Raw genomic sequence first — 18,291 nt, forward strand, 5'->3', positions numbered from 1 at the left:
ATTAGTTGTAGGAAACAGACACTTTTCTTAATTGAGCATGTATCAAACTAAATTAACTAACGATGAATCCCCAAGGTTTCCTCAAGGTATCAAGCAGAGCCAGTACAGCCTTTGGGACCATGGGGTATCTTGTTAAAGTCTAACATAGTGTAACCACAAGCCGCTATCTCAGTACTGTGTCAGAATGGGCCAGACAGACAGGCACCATCACTAAACTTACAATAATTATATCCCTGTTTGTAGTTGAAACTGTGACGGATGTCTGTCCTTTGCCCTGTAAATGTAGCTACGGTGAGCAAGTGCTTTTTACATTTGTCAACTTTCATATCAATGATTTATCCAACAATACCACAGGTGGAATCTTTGCAATTTGACCAGAACAGGAGACATTGGCACGAATCATATTACAAAAGACAGTGTTAGTTCAAATGGTCCATATCCATGTACACCAGCTGCTCTTTGGTACAAGTACAATGTATGTTCAAAAACAACACTGTACAAGCCCATGGCCATGAACTACATGTATGTGTGAAGCATTTGCAGAGGGATTGAACTGGAACAGATACAGAATGTATTACCACCAAGACTACTAGTATCATGATGTAGTAACAGGTTTTGTGCCTTGGAGCTTTTTTGCTAACTAAATCAACCAAATCATTTCACAGTGTTGCACGTCATGACAACCATCACTTATCATGACGTTAGACCCTTATCAGTTCCACTCACCAAACTTTCTGCGAAAATGAGTTACTTATGCTGGCTTCATGCCTTGCAACTTTATTGCCAACAGAAGATTTGGTCGGTTAAGAGCCAACCAAACCATCCCTGAAGTGTTGCGCAACATGACTATAATGTTGTTAGAATGTCAGTATCAATCACCAATGATTCCTGTGACTTACAGGTATATATGGCCCTAAAACTAATTCTTGGACGTGTTGCCACCAGAAGTTTTGGTTAACTCAGAACCAACCAAACCATCCCTACAGTGTTGCATATCATGACTATAATGTTGTTAGAACCTCAGTTTCATTACTCAATCTTCATGTGACTTACATGTATATGGCCCTAAAACCAATTCTTGCACTGTATTCCCTCACACACCCTGTTACTGAATACAACATGTACTAAACCAGGACAGTGAATATTTCCAGGAATGAAGCCCACCAGCACTTATAGCGAGGTAAAGAGTAGTCAGACACTGGTAGATAAATGGTCCTGGCTATACACCGCTGCACCAACGGTACAACTAATGCTTCCTATTTGGCTGTAATGGCTTAAATGGTTTCCTTGTCCTCACCAAGTTTCCACTCCCATGAATACTTGATGGCGTGATATCGATATACCGTACGCCGGGGGGTGAAGGGCGAGCGAGAGATAAAAGGCTTCCCGCGAGATCGGCGTGGGCTATCATATTCAGAGTCACGACCAATTTGGTTGGCGAGACGTTACGGAAAGGAGAGCTAACGATGCTTGTAACCACGGATGCCAACTCTTTCCCTGGGAGACCCAACTCAACTGCAAACTAAGAGTTAAAAGTCTTGCAGCAAAGTTTCAGTTTGTTGTTAACACACTAAGCAACCCCAGTATCACAGTAGATCAGTCCACTGTAACCTACAGACTACACGTTGGTAGAATAGCCGATAGACTCACATTGTAAGGTCACTCTAACAATGACGGTTGTGGAGAGAGGAGAGAGAATAAAGCCTAGTGTTTGTAAGATATTTGTGTATGACTCAGGGTTTACAGTGTGAATTAAAGAACTTCCATCTTAACACGGTTGCAACCTTCTTTACACCTGTAATTTAAGCTCATCACATAATGAAGCGAAAGTACAGACAGCTAAAGATGAAACAAATCTACTCAAGGTATCATCTAGAGGCATTGAAGTGAATACACTGAAAGTTTACCTGGGACAGACTTGAATATTTGCACTACAAACTCTCAGAGACTCAAGTCTCCACAAAGAGCTCTAAAAATACATCTATATTTAGAACAAATGCCCAGAGCAAAGCCCATTTTTACCCCACATGAATATTAATGCTAATTTTTCAGCTGGGATTACAACACGCATTAATTAGGTGGGAGAGTATTTTCTGGTTGGTCGGAGTGCAGACAGGAAGTTAACGGCTGAGCGGAGAGACAAGCGCTCTCCTTCCACGGCAGTAGTTGCACCTGCGGGCCTGTAGAGGCTGTAGTCATCAATCACCGATGTACATTAGGCCATGAGGGGTCCATTAAATGGATGACATCTAGATCTGCATGCATCTACAAAATTTAATGTAATTCCCCTGTTTCTACAAATTTAAAAGGTATTTTTTCCTGTTTCCAAAACATAAAAGTTTCGACCATATTGTAAAATTGTGTGCCATAATTTGGGAAAAAAACACAGATACTAATGTCGTAGAATGCTAAAGTCCATTCCAAAGTCAAAGAAGAAGATGTGATCTACAAATGAACATGTACTCTCATCTCCCAAATAAACATACCCCCCGGAATAAACATACCCCCTGGACAAATCTTCAAAATCTAATAAACATACCCCCCGGAATAAACATACCCCCCGGAAAATGACCAAATTGACACGTAAACTGTGTCCATGCTACTTCTGTCCTAAGCAGGTAGGTTCCTTTTATTCATTTATGACTGATTTATCTAATATATATGTATTGAGATTTACCACATTTGTGGAGAGATTGACATAACAGAGAGATTGACTATCTTGTTTTCAAGATGTCAACCCATTGACCAGACTGCAAGGTTTGATCCACTCACACTGGGAAGGACCTGTGCTCTTAGTCACGTAAATGTATAGCATCCAAAATTGTTGGAAAAATTGGGCATAGGTTCCCCACTATGACCCCTAACTGGGGGCCAACCGTGCTTTCAAATTCAACAAGTGAAAATGTACATGATACATGTATTTTCTACTTGGAACTTGAAGCAAGTGATTAAGGAAAATTGTATTAAGTGACATATGATAAACAAAAACACAACACCTTCAGAGTCTACATTTTTTTCACACAAATGTATCAACATTTAGAACTTGAACAGAAAATTACAAGATCCTGAATATATGCTCAGTAAAAGTATTATTTATTTGTAAAAGCCATATAGAAAGGACGAATTATGACATGTATGTATGATGTTATTTTTTTTATTTCTCAACTTGCCATTTATCGTGTTATGCATTGCATATAGAAACAGAGATTTGTTAACTGTATGCTTTCCACAAAATCACATCATTATATAATGTTAAGGACATTACCATATATTGTCCTTGGTTGTGTTGTTGCAATCAAAATAATTTTAAATCCAAAAATTACCCTTGTATGTAGAAAAGAAAACTTTCATTTTGAGAGACTAAATTGTCAACAAATTTATTGTTTAGATACAGAAACCACAAGCTTGTACAATGTTGCAAAAAACTACAGGGTTCTCATGTTACACATCAAAGCCTGAGCTAGAGGGAGCGGCGTCAGAACAAGCTGTCCCAGACAGTAAGGGGCGGGGCTAATAGAAGCTACACGCAAACTTCTTGGAAAGCTCCGGCATTCTCTCTGTAGGGGAGCGATCTTTTTAAAAGCATTTTCATGTGATAATAAAGGTGACTAGATTGCAATTTAATTTTGTGTATGGACTTTACTATACATAATTCTCTTCGTTGGAATTCTATACAGTTCTGACTAAGGCAAAGGAGTTTTATTTGTAGATACAATAAAGTGTTTCCCCTTCTTCGAGGTGAGCTCTTCCATTCATGAGAAACTTTCCCACCGACTCACTGCCGTGCGTCTTTACTGTGGCGATTTTCGAAGGACTAAATGTTCATGTTTGTGGTAGGATTGAAACATTTTGGTATATGTTGAAAGTGATTATACAGTTGTTAATACTAAGACACAATTTTTACGTGGTGTTTTTATAGTTTCAAAGTTTTGGCTCCTTGACCTCATGTGAGTAGAGTAATTTTACATGCGTACTTGAAACACGGTGCGTCGCTGGCATATTCATGTAAATTGTTTTCTGATAAGCGTGCTATGATTTACGATGTAAATAGAGACTATAAAAGTTGTTTATATGAAAAATACATTTCAAAGCTTCATTGTGCCGTCTTACTTTCTCCTAATAACAATGTTTAATTTGTAGCGAGATTGACCGATATATGAGTAGATCTACCGCCAGGATTTCACAAATGCCGGGTCAATGTAGCGGTGGGGAAATCAACGCTGCTTGGTCAAAAAATAGCGAATAAGGAGCAAGAATATCGGGGAAATATGGGAAAAAACTAAACTTTCATTATATTGGGGATCTCTGGTAAGCAAAGTCCCAATGAATTTTCAAAAAAAGAATAAACGTACTGTCCAAAATAAGAACGTACTGGGTGGATTTTGAGGCTGAAAAAAATAAACGTACCGGTACGTTTATTTGGGAGATGAGAGTAGAGGCATCTACAAATGTATTTTCGCCGGTTCCAAAAAAAGAAGTTATCGACAGTATATATAAAAAAAATATAATCAGAAAACAGACACTAATGTTGTGGAATGACAAAGTCAATTGCAAAGTTAAAGAAGATGTGAAAGAACAGAAATGAAGAATCTAATGTTCAGTGCACCATACTCTGTGTGTTACTGTTAAGTCATTTTTTCAACCTTCCTGACCACTTATAAGGATTTCACAAAGCCATTTTTTTCTCTCGTACACTTGCATCAGTTTTGGGGTTTCCAGAGAATATCATCCAAATAACTGAATCAACACAGCCTAACAACAACGTACTGCCCTGCTGCAATACTGATACAAAATTACCCCAATGCCAGATGTTCTGTTACTATACAGGTCAAGCCTGTCTGCTCCAACACAAAGAAACAAGCGTGGCCAACTTTTTCACCAGATCAGTTCAATCTTCATCAAAGCAATTTGGTTGAAAATAAACGGGAATGTTTTTTCTTTCTTTGTGTGGCAGACAAAGGATTGACCTTTAACCTTTGATGGGCGAGTTCACTCATCAAAGTCATTAGTAAGAGGGTTAATTCAATAACACAAGCCCATGAATACATATTAATCCGAGGCAACAACTATTTACATATCAACAGTTCTCTCTGACACTCTAAAGTGAGTAATTAGCAAGGGGACAAGATTGAATTGGAGATCTGAGTGGAATGCTTGACTCTGACTATACCTTGCTTTACCAGTGGTTTTATTTTGGGGTAGAAGGAAAAACTTTAGGAGTTTTTTTGCGGTGTTTTGAATTTGTGATTGAAACAATTGTGTCGCGCACTTCCGCACAATGTAGTAATACAGGTTGACACATATTGACATTGTCACGAATTCGCAGTAGATAGATCGGTCACCGAAAAATAAAACCACTGCAAAAGTGTCAAGATCTACAGTACATTCAGTCTCAAATACTGTCGGAACCATGCAGACTTTCAAAAGACTTCAAAAAGAAATCTAAAGTGGTGTGACCATGAACCATGTACAAAAGACTACCATTACGATGACAGACCAAGCCTCAAGGAACTCAGTTGCAGTTGACAGGCCTTGCAAAGTTCAAAGACACATCAAAATGCATGGCTACATTTGATCCCGACATCATCAATGTTACTTATCCTTTGCCACTGTAGTCTGATCCTGACTGACAGGGTAATCATTACAATAACCACTCGTAGTGACAGGCTCTTCTCCGGACTAAGCTGATTAACACGACTTGTGGTGAGGGGAATCAAGATAAGCTAGATTATGCAAGTTGAGTTAGTTTCAACAGTACTAGTAGTAGACACTCTTCTGACTGACAGAAGAAGCCATAAAAGACTAAAGGTAACAACGTAATCATGTAAAGTTTTTTCTGCCAACGACTGGTCCCCTTTCTACAAGTACAAACTAAAACAGTAGGAGACTAGGGGACCCAAACCTACACCACTTATATACAAAATGTATTCTCTACATCATAAGAGCTATCTACCACTCAAAAATCATAACATTAGCATGTCCAGAACACAAGATATCAAACTGCTGCAGCACCATAGAAAGTCGCTAGGAGGCCCATTATCGAAATTGACCTTTGTTTTCCCTATCCGCACACACCAAATATCATAAGGATCCATCAAAAGCTTCTTGAGTTACCGGGTATGCTGTCCACAGACAGACACACAAACGACACCAAAAACATAACCTTGAACTTGGCCAAGATAACTACATGTAGTACTGCAACTGTTGAGGCATCAGACAACATGTCATGACCACGACCATAGCAACTGATCCTACTCACATGCAGTCACATGACCAAAATAAACAAACACGTTCCTCGCTCTGTCCCAGACGCAGCAAGGACAAGGCGATAAATACTACATGTCAGATCTTAATACAGACCAAAAATATCTCTTCCCTGTCATAAAACTATAACCAGACAGGTCCAGTTTCACATCAGTACATGTACTGACAACCCAGGAATATACTCTCCAAGCAGAGGAAAGATCCGGGGTATTTTTGACGTATTTTCGTGGTATTTTGTATGTCTTTCTACTTATCGTTTTTTAGTTGGGTCTCCCTCTATACCCCGGATCTTACCTCTGCTTGGAGAGTACCAGGAATATAGCTGTAGGGTGACCAAAAAGGCACAAGTTGGCACGGAAATGAGAAAACTCGATGAATTTACAAGCAAAAAGCAGCCTCCATGTTAAACAAGCTACCCATTTCCTTTTAAGGCTACTGTACTTGACTGGCTATGTCTCTATACGTTACTGCATTCTCCAGCTAAAGCAGGGCACTGGTATTAGGCGGGTCAAGCCCATGATACATCATTATAAGTGCAGAAAAGTAAAAAATACAGCATACCTCTCTGAAAAACTACCATACTACAACATTTCAGGATAAAAATTCACAGAATTGCTGGCTAGAAGGTTGTCTGTTAGAATATGGTACCATTTGTGTGTGTAGTCTGGCCACTGGTCTGTAGTAGATGTTCGTAATGGCCTCTCCTCAGGGTGGTAATTGGGTTACTGATTATGTCGTGAGTACGCCGGCAAACAGCTTAGCCCATATCTAACTCCCGTGGGGACTGTCAATGATACTGTAAATCCAGAAATGTTCGCGGTGGTTTTATAATCGCGCTTTTTGCGGTTAACTTATTACCGCAAACTTCAAGCCACCGCAAAAAGCTGTGTGACCGTAGAGCTACCATTGTTTCAAAAGCGAATTCAAAACCACCGCAAATACTCCATTTTCTCCCTACCGCGAAATTAAAACCAGGCGAACCTAAATGTATTTACAGTACCGTTAATCACTCCACGCAAATAAAGGTCACCGGACCCTGGAAACGAAACGCAGAGGTCCATTTCACGCTTCTGAGAGCCACTTTTTTCATTCCGATTCCCCCCAAAAAACCCTGATATGATCTTAACTGCCAGCAAATCACTGTAAATGCATTTAAGTTCGCATGGTTTTAATTTCACGGTACAGAGAAAATGGAGTGTTCGCGGTGGTTTTAAGTTCGCGTTTGAGACAATAGTAGACAAGGGGGTAAGAGGGCAAAAAATTCTGCAGTGGTTTTAAGTTCGCGGCAAATAGCTTACTGTAGAAACCACACACATAAAACCACCGCAAACATTTCTGCATTTACAGTAAGTCTAAAGAACATACTTCTTCTGGAAGGTTTCTTTGATAGTCGTCTGATCATGAGATTATCCCCTCCCTGCATGGGCAGCTCTGTATTAGGCCACTTGTGTACGTAGACAAGAGTATGTATCAAACGAGGTGGCAGCCCCGTGCGACTATGTCAGAATGCGGTGCCCTTGTTTACACTCTACTGAGTCTACATAGGAACTGTTGCCAGTGGCGGCTTCCCAACAATGCAACATTCTCAACCAGTTTTCAAGGTTACATATAGGGTTATAGTACATAGAGAGAGGAACACATTGATTTGGCCGAAATCAACCACATAAGTTTATAAATGTACACAATGTAGTATGTTGGAGGATCACAGTAAAGACGTTTTGTTTTCTTTTGCAAGTGAGGTAAATTTTCAAGACTTGAAACAAATCTATTGTTCATTTTCCTATACTATTGGTCAGCTGGTCAGCAGGAAAAGTAAAGAAGAAGTGTCCATCATTACTTAAAGGACTCATTTCAAAAGACACAATTATATCATCATGGTAGAATTGGGGAAATTGTTCTAACAAAAATACCATTCAGCTGAATGTAAGTTTTTTTTAGAATGAACACAAATTAAACACAGTACAACCAGTAAAAATATCAACATTACCTAGGTATGTTCTGTAGTCAAAATCAAAGCAAAAAGCAAAAATCTACCCTCTAAATCCAGAGACATTATTCCACCCTTTTGACAAAAATTTTGAGTACAATCTGTAAATGCAAGACAACCTTCCTTTTCTCAAAATAACAAGAAATAATAACATTTCACTTTCCATTGAAGAAATCATTACTTGTAAAAACATTAAACATTAAAGATATACCAGAAATCGATGTAATAATGACAATAGTAGCATCATTCAACTAAACATAGATGTACAACTGTTACAGTTACAGCTAGTCTGCCTCCATTAAACATGTTAGAAATCTGGCAAACAAGGGCATGTTAAGCTGGCCTGCAAGCTAAGGCACATTACTTAGCAACAAGGGTGACTGAAATGTCAAGTATTACATCTGTGTTCCCTTTCCAAGGTATGAACGACTTGAAAGGGATTGAACTGTACCTGAAGCAACTGCTGTCAGATTCCCTGCAAAATCCATATCTCTATTTCCGGGGAAAGAAATCCTAGTTCTGTTCAAAAGTACAACTCCAGACGCTTTCTCTTCCGAGAAAATCTGGAGCAAAATTATCCAACAAAGGAGCGCAAACAGTCTGGACCTCTTTTGTACGGTTGACGGCGAGGATAAATGGGGGGAAACACGATCCCCTACCGGATTCCAAAACCAGAGCACCACTTAAAGAATCCTCCAATCACGCCGTACAACACTAAGCACACAAGAAGTAGCAACGCCGAGCTAACAATTAAACACTTTGCTGAAGAGTTCTACAAATATGGAGAACGGGCCGAGCAAGCGTGTTCCTTGTTAACTGTCACTTCTACGCAAACAGGCAAATATTAGGAATAGCACCCTAGTCTCAACAAGGGGTACTGGTCTTGGTACATGTGCTGCAGTTAAGAAAAACAACATTACTTTTTTTCAACTGATAACCTCAAGACAAATAAACTTGAATTCCTGAGTGCTGTTCTGTGAGTTCAGAAAAATTACAAACATGTTCAATTCTAGTAATGAAAATAGACACATCAATCAAAATGTAACGGAAATTACACTGTCGTACATTTTACCTCGGTAAGATTGAGTTAACAGAAACAAATGTGCCTTTTTGGAGACCATCTTGTTGAATTTCTGTGATTACAATGTATGTTGTAAAGCTATAATCGTTATGTTTAGAATACATAATCTATAACATTTCTTGAATTTTTTATACATTTTTTACGTTTTCACACAAGTGTGTATTTTTTTGGCATTTCTTCACAGAAACAGTAAAAAGAAAATGTGGGTGATGAGAAACACATACAACATTGACCTTGCCCACCACGAAACTCACCCCACAGCCCCCAATAGTCCTGTTAATTAAAGTCATTATTCGGATATGGCAGACGGAATCCTTGCGGAAAATTTAATTAAGGAAAGGCAAATTAACATCATCAAATGAGGCGAGTTGGAACTGGTTTTCCAGTGTCCTCTAAGCTTCTTCCAGGGTGAAAGGGTACTGCAATGTGACCGCTCACACCGTAGTGTGATTTTGAAGTGGACATTGTCCTGAATACTGGGTCTACGTACGAAGTCAAGCACTGCTCTGCAGAGAGAGTTCTCACATAAAAGGGTCAAGGCAGCTTTTGTTTACAGGAATACACTGTTTTTAGTGGAATTTTACAACTTACAGGTCAGGATACTACTGTCCACAATGTACATTGTAGGTACAAGGAACCCAAGGCATCACACTTCTACATTGTATTGAGAGACCACACATATCTAAAAGAAGGCAGAATGACACAAAGGTTGTAATATGTACACCTACATGTACATGAACATGTAAGGAGTCAAGTGGACACATAATATTTTGTAATAATAGCCACATAAATTTTGAGTCAAGTTGAGCCAAAGGTACAATCGTTATGATTGGTTATCATTTTTCCCAAACATATCATCACTGACCACTACTAGGAGTCAGCACATATTTTTCTCCTTGACCAACACAAAACTTAATGTGATTGGTTCCAATGTCATCACATTCAGCCTTGCAACATTCAATTAAAGCCCACATTGTTTGAAGAGGGCACTCTTCAGTTAAATGCAGTCGGCCAGAACCACGGAGCAGAGAGTGAAACACAAAAGACAGCTAAGGCCGGCCACTTTCTTGTGATCATAGCAAACCACACTGTTGCACCAATACTGTACTATAACATCAATGTTAGTGTGTTTTTAGAACCTGTAATAACCAATCTTTAACAAAAAATTTGCAAGACTGTTTGCCAGATGGTGTCTTCTATGCCAGTCTAATATCGATTATTGATTGATTAATTGATAAAATACTATTTTGTAAATTCAAAAGTAGGTTTTTGATGTGTTTTAAATTTGCATTCAAACAATTCTGTAGCACAGTAGTAATACATTGGAAACGCTTATTTGTGGTACAGTATCATGAATTTGAGGATCCACCTGGCAAGCAAGGGGCCAGTTTCTGGCCTGTGCACGTATACGTACATGTAGGCAGTAGGCAGGCAGAATTTGCGGTGGAGTCAGGTCACCATGGAAACAACCCCCCATGAAAGTTTCAGGATTTACCGTGTACTGCAGCAAATCTAGCCATAAAACTTAATGAAACTGTCATTTTTACCTGTTGATGTCGTCTTTCAATTTGTGTTTGAGGTCTTTTATTGGCACCATTGACAATAACATCATGATATCAGACTCAGGTGATGGCCTGTTATATAAATAGTCTAATAAATATCATACTATAACTCTCTTGAATTGTTACAGACACAAAATTGAGCTACTATGAAAATGTAGACTGTGGAATACCAGCTTTTCCCTTTTGACATTTTTCCTTCCAAACTTCACAAATCATTTCTAAATTTTTTTGACCTATATATTAACAATCTAAACCTGACACACACCCTCACAATTTATCAACTTTTAACACAAAAATGCTTATCAAAAAAATAAATTTTACCAGCAGAGCAATACATTTTGACAAGGTAGTATTTTTACAGGCAATATGGGGGATACAAATTGTCAAATACCGTCATTACTGATCAGACATTTAGGTTCAGGCAAGCGTTTGATGGAGATGGTTTAATCACACTGATGTGCCCTTCTATAATAATGCTCATTTATAACTAGCAGGCCACATAATCATCCAAAGTAGACCATGAATTTAGAAGGTAAGAAAATACAATTAATTTTCATTCTACAATTAATCACACTGGCCGAGACAAAGCTTGTCGTAAAAACATTATATTCTATGGTGGTAATCATACTTTTATTGCCTAACATATCTGACCTTGTTCTATCATAATTGTAAATGATATCTAAATTTGTATGTCAAAAGGATATAAAAATCTGTAGGTGTTTGTTTTGGCTTGGAGCCAAGTTTCTAAACCTGAGAGATTTGATAGCTTAAGAAGCATCCGTATATCGACCATGAACTGTCCATAATTATCTCCATGAAAAATGGAGATATTGTTTTGGGTGTATCTGTCTGTTTGTCTGTTTGTTTGTCTGTCTGTCTGTCCGTTTGTGATTCCGGACAACTCTAGTCAGCATAACTCAAGAGCCTCTTGATGGATTACAATGATATTTGGTATGTGGGCAGGTGTTGTGAAGCCAAAATTCAAGGTTGACTTTGGGCCCCCTGGTATGTGACCTTGGTACTGCAGCAAAACTTCAATTTTTGTATCTTTTGACATGGACGTGCTATGGGCTTGTTTTTTGAGTGAAGCAAGACAGTGAAATATTACAGTCTGATTGGAAGAACAGAATTCCATAATGAAATGACACCAGCGAAAGATTGAGATTACTACAGGGAGTCTACTGAAGGGAGAGGGCAAGGCAATGTAGGGGACTCCGGATAATTGATCTGTGTGTTTTATGGGGTTCAGGGCTTTAACCTGCAGCACGCTGAAGTAGCTGTTTGGCACCAAATCTGTGTTGGTTATAGAGTTAGGTAGCATGGAGAAGGTTAAGTGCTGGTCTGGGTACCACAGGTCCAAGCATTCGAAAGAAAATAAAGGCTTTGACTTGACTTGACTTGAGGTGGTTAGGCCACACCAATTCAATTTTAGCAACAAAAAAATCATGAAAACAGAAGGCTGGGGTGAAAACTTGCACCTGGCCCTGTTCACTCCCTGAAATTGTGTGCACCAAAGTACAAACTTTCCTGAGATTCTGTTTTCCTGTTAATTTTCCAATCTAGCATTTTTTTTTTGAAATTCTTTTAACCAAGAAATTAAAATGGTGTGGCCTTAACTGGGTGGGAAAGTGAAGTGATGTAATTTGTGTAACCAATGGTTGGATAGTGCTTACAAGTTACCATCACCGAGTTTCAGTCATTAGATATTGCAGACTAAAAGCTCAATCTGAAGGTCTCTGAAAGGTTTGCAAGGCCAGAGGCAGCAGAAGTGAATAGATGATCACCTATCTTCAGCACTAATTCATGATTAGAAAGGTGTTTGGTGTTATCAGCACTTCATCCCCAAAGCAGTGTTAAGGCTTACGCTATAGGATAAGGAAGATCAAGATAGTGTATTTAACAATCAAACAAGGCATTTTTCTGATGAACAGATCTTTCTAGCTCGAGGGTATCATATACCTTGTTGGAGGCTGGCAAGGTACCAAAGATAGGACGAAAGGGTGGTACATGAATGGGTTAATGACATCAACATGACAAGACAGGATTATACTGTTTATACAGCTAGGAGTACTGCCAATTGCAACACTTGCAACCATTGAGTAAAAAAAAAGGCAAGCAGCAAAAGTGTATTGAAATATTAAACAAAGAAATGTCATTGAATTTTGACCATTTGTATCATTTAGAGCCTTCATCATGTTTAAGCGACACTTTCACATCAGCAATTTGTTTTACGTGCCCAGAGGTATAACTTTAAAAGTACAAATTTCTTAAAAGGTTTCGTTCATACCAATGTTAATCTGCTTTCCAACCACACTGCTTTTTTTACATCATGAGCAATTGGTAAACCCCTACCACACCCTCCTTGAACAGGAACTATTTTGTGTAGTAATCCACCGTAGAAGCACCTGCTCACAATTAACGGGACATTAAACCCATCCGTACAAATACTTTAGACAAGAGCCCTTTTCAAGTATGTCGCTGTACAGCATAACCTCCAACCAACCCCTTCATAGAGAAACCGAGGAGGTGCTTGTGATTGGAGCACTGTTTCTGTATCGTTTCAACATCCAGGTGCAAGGGGACACAGAGAAGGGGGAATACAACACTTAACAGCCGGGAATTTTCTGTTCAACAACATGAAAGCAACAACGGATTTCTTTAATAAATATACAAAACAACAAGCTGAGTTTTTTTTTTTTTTAAGGTGAAGGACATTTGTTCAGAGAATACTGATAAAAATCAGCCACGAATTTGGAACTTCAGAGCTATAACCGTTACTGTTATTTTATCATCCTTGAGCATAAACGATGGCTTTAAACAAAACAAAAAGCTGAGTTTTTTTAGGTGAAATGTGTTTTACAGAGTCCTAATAAAAATCTATAGTTCTTCAAAGCTACCGTGACTGTTGTCGTCTACATGTACTTGTAAGTGATTGCTTTATACAAACAGGGTCAAACAGTCCTATACCCCGAGGCTTTACCAAAAATAACTGGTTAAAAAAGCTACTTTGCCTTCATAACCTGCCCCTCTGGCTGTGATGTGGAAAAAATCCCACCAATAAATTACAAAAATCCAGGTTAAAGACCAATTTTGAATAAACTGTTGGCCTCTTTTGACATTAATTCTGGATATGACTTCAATGTACATGTATTTCAACCAGTGACTAAATGTATTTGCATGACATTAGAGGAATGTATGGTGAATGTATGGACCTAGTGAGAAGATATACTTTATAATCAAGCAAGGAGGTTAAAATTGCGAAAGGCATTTGTATTTGCATGATTGAGGCGGGCTAGTTAATTGCAGGATAGGGCAATCCCTCTAGCAGATTCCCTTTAACTGCAGTTCAGTTTCCTTTCAAACTACAGATTATAACTAAGCATCATTATGAAAACATATCACCAAACTTTGTAGTTGATGTATATAGAACTTGATATAAACTTATAACGAGATTACTTCTGACTTTTTTATTGCGACCACGTGACGGGAAAAGTCGCAACTTGTTCTATCGAGATAAACCCGGGTATCCGGGAGTGATCTAGACGTGGCAGCACCACATTCATCAACACACTACCAAATGACCTCAAGTGCAATTTTGTCGGAACGAAAACCCCGCTGATAACATTTCTCACGACGTTTGAGAAAAACATTTTTTTCCCAGCGGTACTCGGGGTGAAGACATCACTATAAACTGTCATCCGCCGTGTTATCATAATCACAAACATGCCCCCCTCCCATCCCGGTGCCATTTATAAAAAGGTCCCTCTGCGTCTAACCCCTCCCCTGAGGACACTGCAGGAGAGAAATTCATTAACGAGCAATGCCGTTAATCATCCTTCCTTTATTACATGAGCTAAATTAACCAAGCTTGGCCCCATATCTCTCCATTCCTCATCTTTATGAACTGCTGAAACAGACGGCGTGATTAAGCCGGGGAAACAAAGCGGACACTGATTAAGTGACTTCATCACCGCTCAGGTCTGCTGGAGGGAAGTGAACCAGGAGGAATGAGGGAACTCCTGGGGGCGTGCTTAGACAGGTCAGACCAGCTGAGACACGACTCTCGTACTTTTGAAGGACAGAGATGAGTTATACACATTTGTCAAAGATGAGCTAATACACGATGGACAAATAAGTAAACAGATGACACATTGAATATGATGTAAATATCCCAGTATTTTACAAAAACTGTCTCAATGACTCCTGGGGGCGTGCTTAGACAGGTCAGACCAGCTGAGACACGACTCTCGTAGTTTTGAAGGACAGAGACGAGTTATACACATTTGTCAAAGATGAGCTAATACACCATGGACAAATAAGTAAACAGATGACATATTGAATATGAGTTAAATATCCCAGTATTTTACAAAAACTGTACAGTCACAATGATGCCTATGGGCGTGCTTGGATAGGTCAGACCAGCTGAGACCTGACTCTAGTACCTTTGAAGGACAGAGACGAATTTTCAGATTTATACACATTTGATGATGAGCTAACATGCGATGGACAAATATATAACCGGATTAAACAGTGAATATGATGTCAACATAGCCTTATTGCACAAAAACTGTACAGTCTGTATAGGCAAGGTGGTTTTATCAAGACAAAACCACCTTGTCATAGGTGATGGTGATCGTTGGTTCTTCAGATAGAAGTAAAACAGACATATATATGGCCTAGAAATGCCTTTGAATTACCATTTCTAGATAAAATGCACGTAATACATCTTTTAAACCAAATGTTTGCACATTGAAAAAGCCTGAGATTGACAACCAGGTTCATGCCTTAGTTTTAGTACACTCATCAACTTAATGATGTAAAAAGTATCATATTCAAGAGTTCCTCCCTGCCCTCTCCTTTCATGATTTACACTAAGTCTTGCTCTATTTCATCTTAAAATGCCAAAGAACTGAGGAAATAAATTAGTATGGCCTTGTGACAATCTATCAGAACAGCATCTCCCAAATAAAGTATTACCTTACAAGCCATCCTACTTGCCTGGAACAATCTAGTACACAAGAAAGACTGCGGGAAGATTCTGATACCAGATTAGTCATCTGTCCAGCCCCAAATGTAGGTTAATAGTGTCAACAATGGCAGTACTGAGTGACTGGCTTGATCGCCCCAGGAGCAATCAACTGTTCGTCCAGCCTAACACTTAACCCAATTCTGTAACGTCCAGTCATTTGTCAGAGTACTATGATTAAATCACACTGTCAAAGCCCCGGACTTCTAGTTAGGAAGTCCAGATGGATGCAACAACTGAAAAACAGTCAATGTGGGAAGAAAATAGCCAACATACTACCGTATTATATTCTGTAACATCCAGTCATTTGTCAGAGTACGATGATTCAACTTCACATACCTGTATCTGTACAGTACGACATCCTGAGTCAGTGCGACATCAATGGTTTCTGTGCCTTTCTCTATCTCTAAAGGAGGCCTTTTAATTGGTTGAATTTGAAATGGAGCAATCCATTCTGGGGGCAGGGGTCAAACATACAGATGATGACAGAAAATCATTTACAATCAACAACTCAGGAAACAAGAAACTTTTCTTCAAGATAAGAAAATAAGGATCAAATCTAATGATCTATTGCGACTGTCATATCTTTGCTAAGCTTAGAAATATATTTTTGTAACACTAAAATTCTAGGTTACTTCACTGAAACTTTTCGTCCATCCTGCCTCTTGTTCTTTGCACTTGTACCCATTTGCTGGCTTTATGGCAACGATAATTGCATAAAGATTGACAATTCTGGCTGCAAACACCAAAAACAAGTATCACTCAAAGCCTCATAATCAAATCAGTGACTTGTAATAGACACATGATTTATAGCAGTCTCAATAATTATGTTAATAGCCGAGCGAAAATATTGCGATTACATTAATTTAGTCATATTATCTGTCTAGCTGTGCATTATTTTCATTACATGGTGTAAAAAAACTACATTCATCAATCTTCAGACTGTTTTTCCCTAAGTTAAGGGCACAGCAATTTATCTACTTCCTTCTCTGACATTTTTAAGGGGAAAATACGATGTACTTTGCAAGCGGAAACTTGAATATGACTGTATTCACACCATAAAACAGTGTGTCTCACTCAGAGTCTGTAAGCTTTATTTTCGTCATGTTTTTCCTGCTAAGCATATTTTTTTTTACATCCAAGAAATCAAATTGGTGTGGCTTTATACATATATGGTACATTGTTTTTGTACTAGTCTATTAAAATTAAGTCTACAAAACTTATGGCTCTTTCAGCTACGAAGGACTTGCAGAAAGCATGTCTTTCCAGTTTTTTCTAAATACAAGGACCAATAAATGAAATTGGTGTGGCCTATAATACAAGACATGCACGGTAATTTGTTTCTGTACAGAAGTCTACAAAACTTATGACTCTTTCTGCTATGAAGGTCCACTTACAGAAAGACAACACGCCATAGCATAAATCTGTGACAATTCCTAACAAGCCTTGATAACATAATGATGATTCATCCATCGACCTGTGAGAATAGAAACTGCACCCATCAAATCAGCCGATGACACTCTAGCTGCGAGAATTGATTATTTCATGTCTGGTGATTATGACTGCGCATAAATTGTCAAACACAAATGTACATAGCAGCATCTGTTCATATACCCCTGGGGTGTCTCAGAAATTACAGTATAGATGTCAAATAGTATGTACATAATACCAATGATTCACCATAAAGCAAATAAAGTTATCAACGTGGAAGTAAACCAGAACAAAACCAGCTAAAATACACCCTTTACCACTTAGTCTTTTAAAATCTACTAGCTGATAGAATAAGTTCAGCATAATTATCGTCTACACTGAAAACATAAATTGTCAAACATAGAAAAAAAGACAGATGTACATTAGCAACATCTGTTCATATACCCCTGGGGTGTATAAGAAATTACAGTATGGATGTCTATGTGCATAATACCAATTGATAAAGCAAACAAAGTTATCAATGTGGAAGTAACGTATATCTTAACGTGACAGCACAAGACTAGACTAGCTACATTGTAATATAGACCCTCTACAACTTAGTCTTTTAAAACCTACAAGCATAATTATAATGGTCGACACTGAAATATAAACTTGGGGAATCATGATCAGTACCAATGGGATATAATTCATTTGACAGGCTGTTCATTCAGTAATGTTCAACCACAATCGCTAATGGATAGAACTGATCATGACTACATTGTATACGGAGTAAATTGGATTGTGGCATGCTATATGGAAATTTTCATTCTAAAGCAGAAAAACAATGGGAAATAAAGTTGTTGCTACATCACAGTGAACACAGTTAATTCAATTTTTAAACTGTAAACTAGTACTTTAACACTGGAAATTCCCTTCTGCTACAGAACTTAAAGGTAACATT

At 38.5% G+C, this 18,291-nt stretch overlaps 1 protein-coding gene across 6 annotated transcripts in view; it reads right to left on the reverse strand.

Moving 5' to 3' along the window:
- LOC136446612 (double-stranded RNA-specific editase 1-like) overlaps positions 1-18,291 on the reverse strand; it is a 158,459-nt gene that overhangs the window by 6,538 nt on the left and 133,630 nt on the right. Inside the window, exon 1 of one of the 6 annotated variants that reach the window (XM_066445081.1) lies at positions 16,260-16,311. The exons of 4 other annotated variants lie outside the window; for them this stretch is intronic. In XM_066445081.1, the coding sequence (XP_066301178.1) occupies positions 16,260-16,281 (22 nt within the window). In that variant the 5' untranslated portion in view covers positions 16,282-16,311. Of the gene's footprint in view, positions 1-8,702; positions 8,864-16,259; positions 16,312-18,291 lie in introns of those variants that run through there. One more of the 6 variants, XM_066445080.1, reaches the window with a different exon arrangement.

Source organism: Branchiostoma lanceolatum, chromosome 12, assembly GCF_035083965.1.
Source record: "Branchiostoma lanceolatum isolate klBraLanc5 chromosome 12, klBraLanc5.hap2, whole genome shotgun sequence".
Taxonomy (NCBI): Eukaryota; Metazoa; Chordata; class Leptocardii; order Amphioxiformes; family Branchiostomatidae; genus Branchiostoma; species Branchiostoma lanceolatum.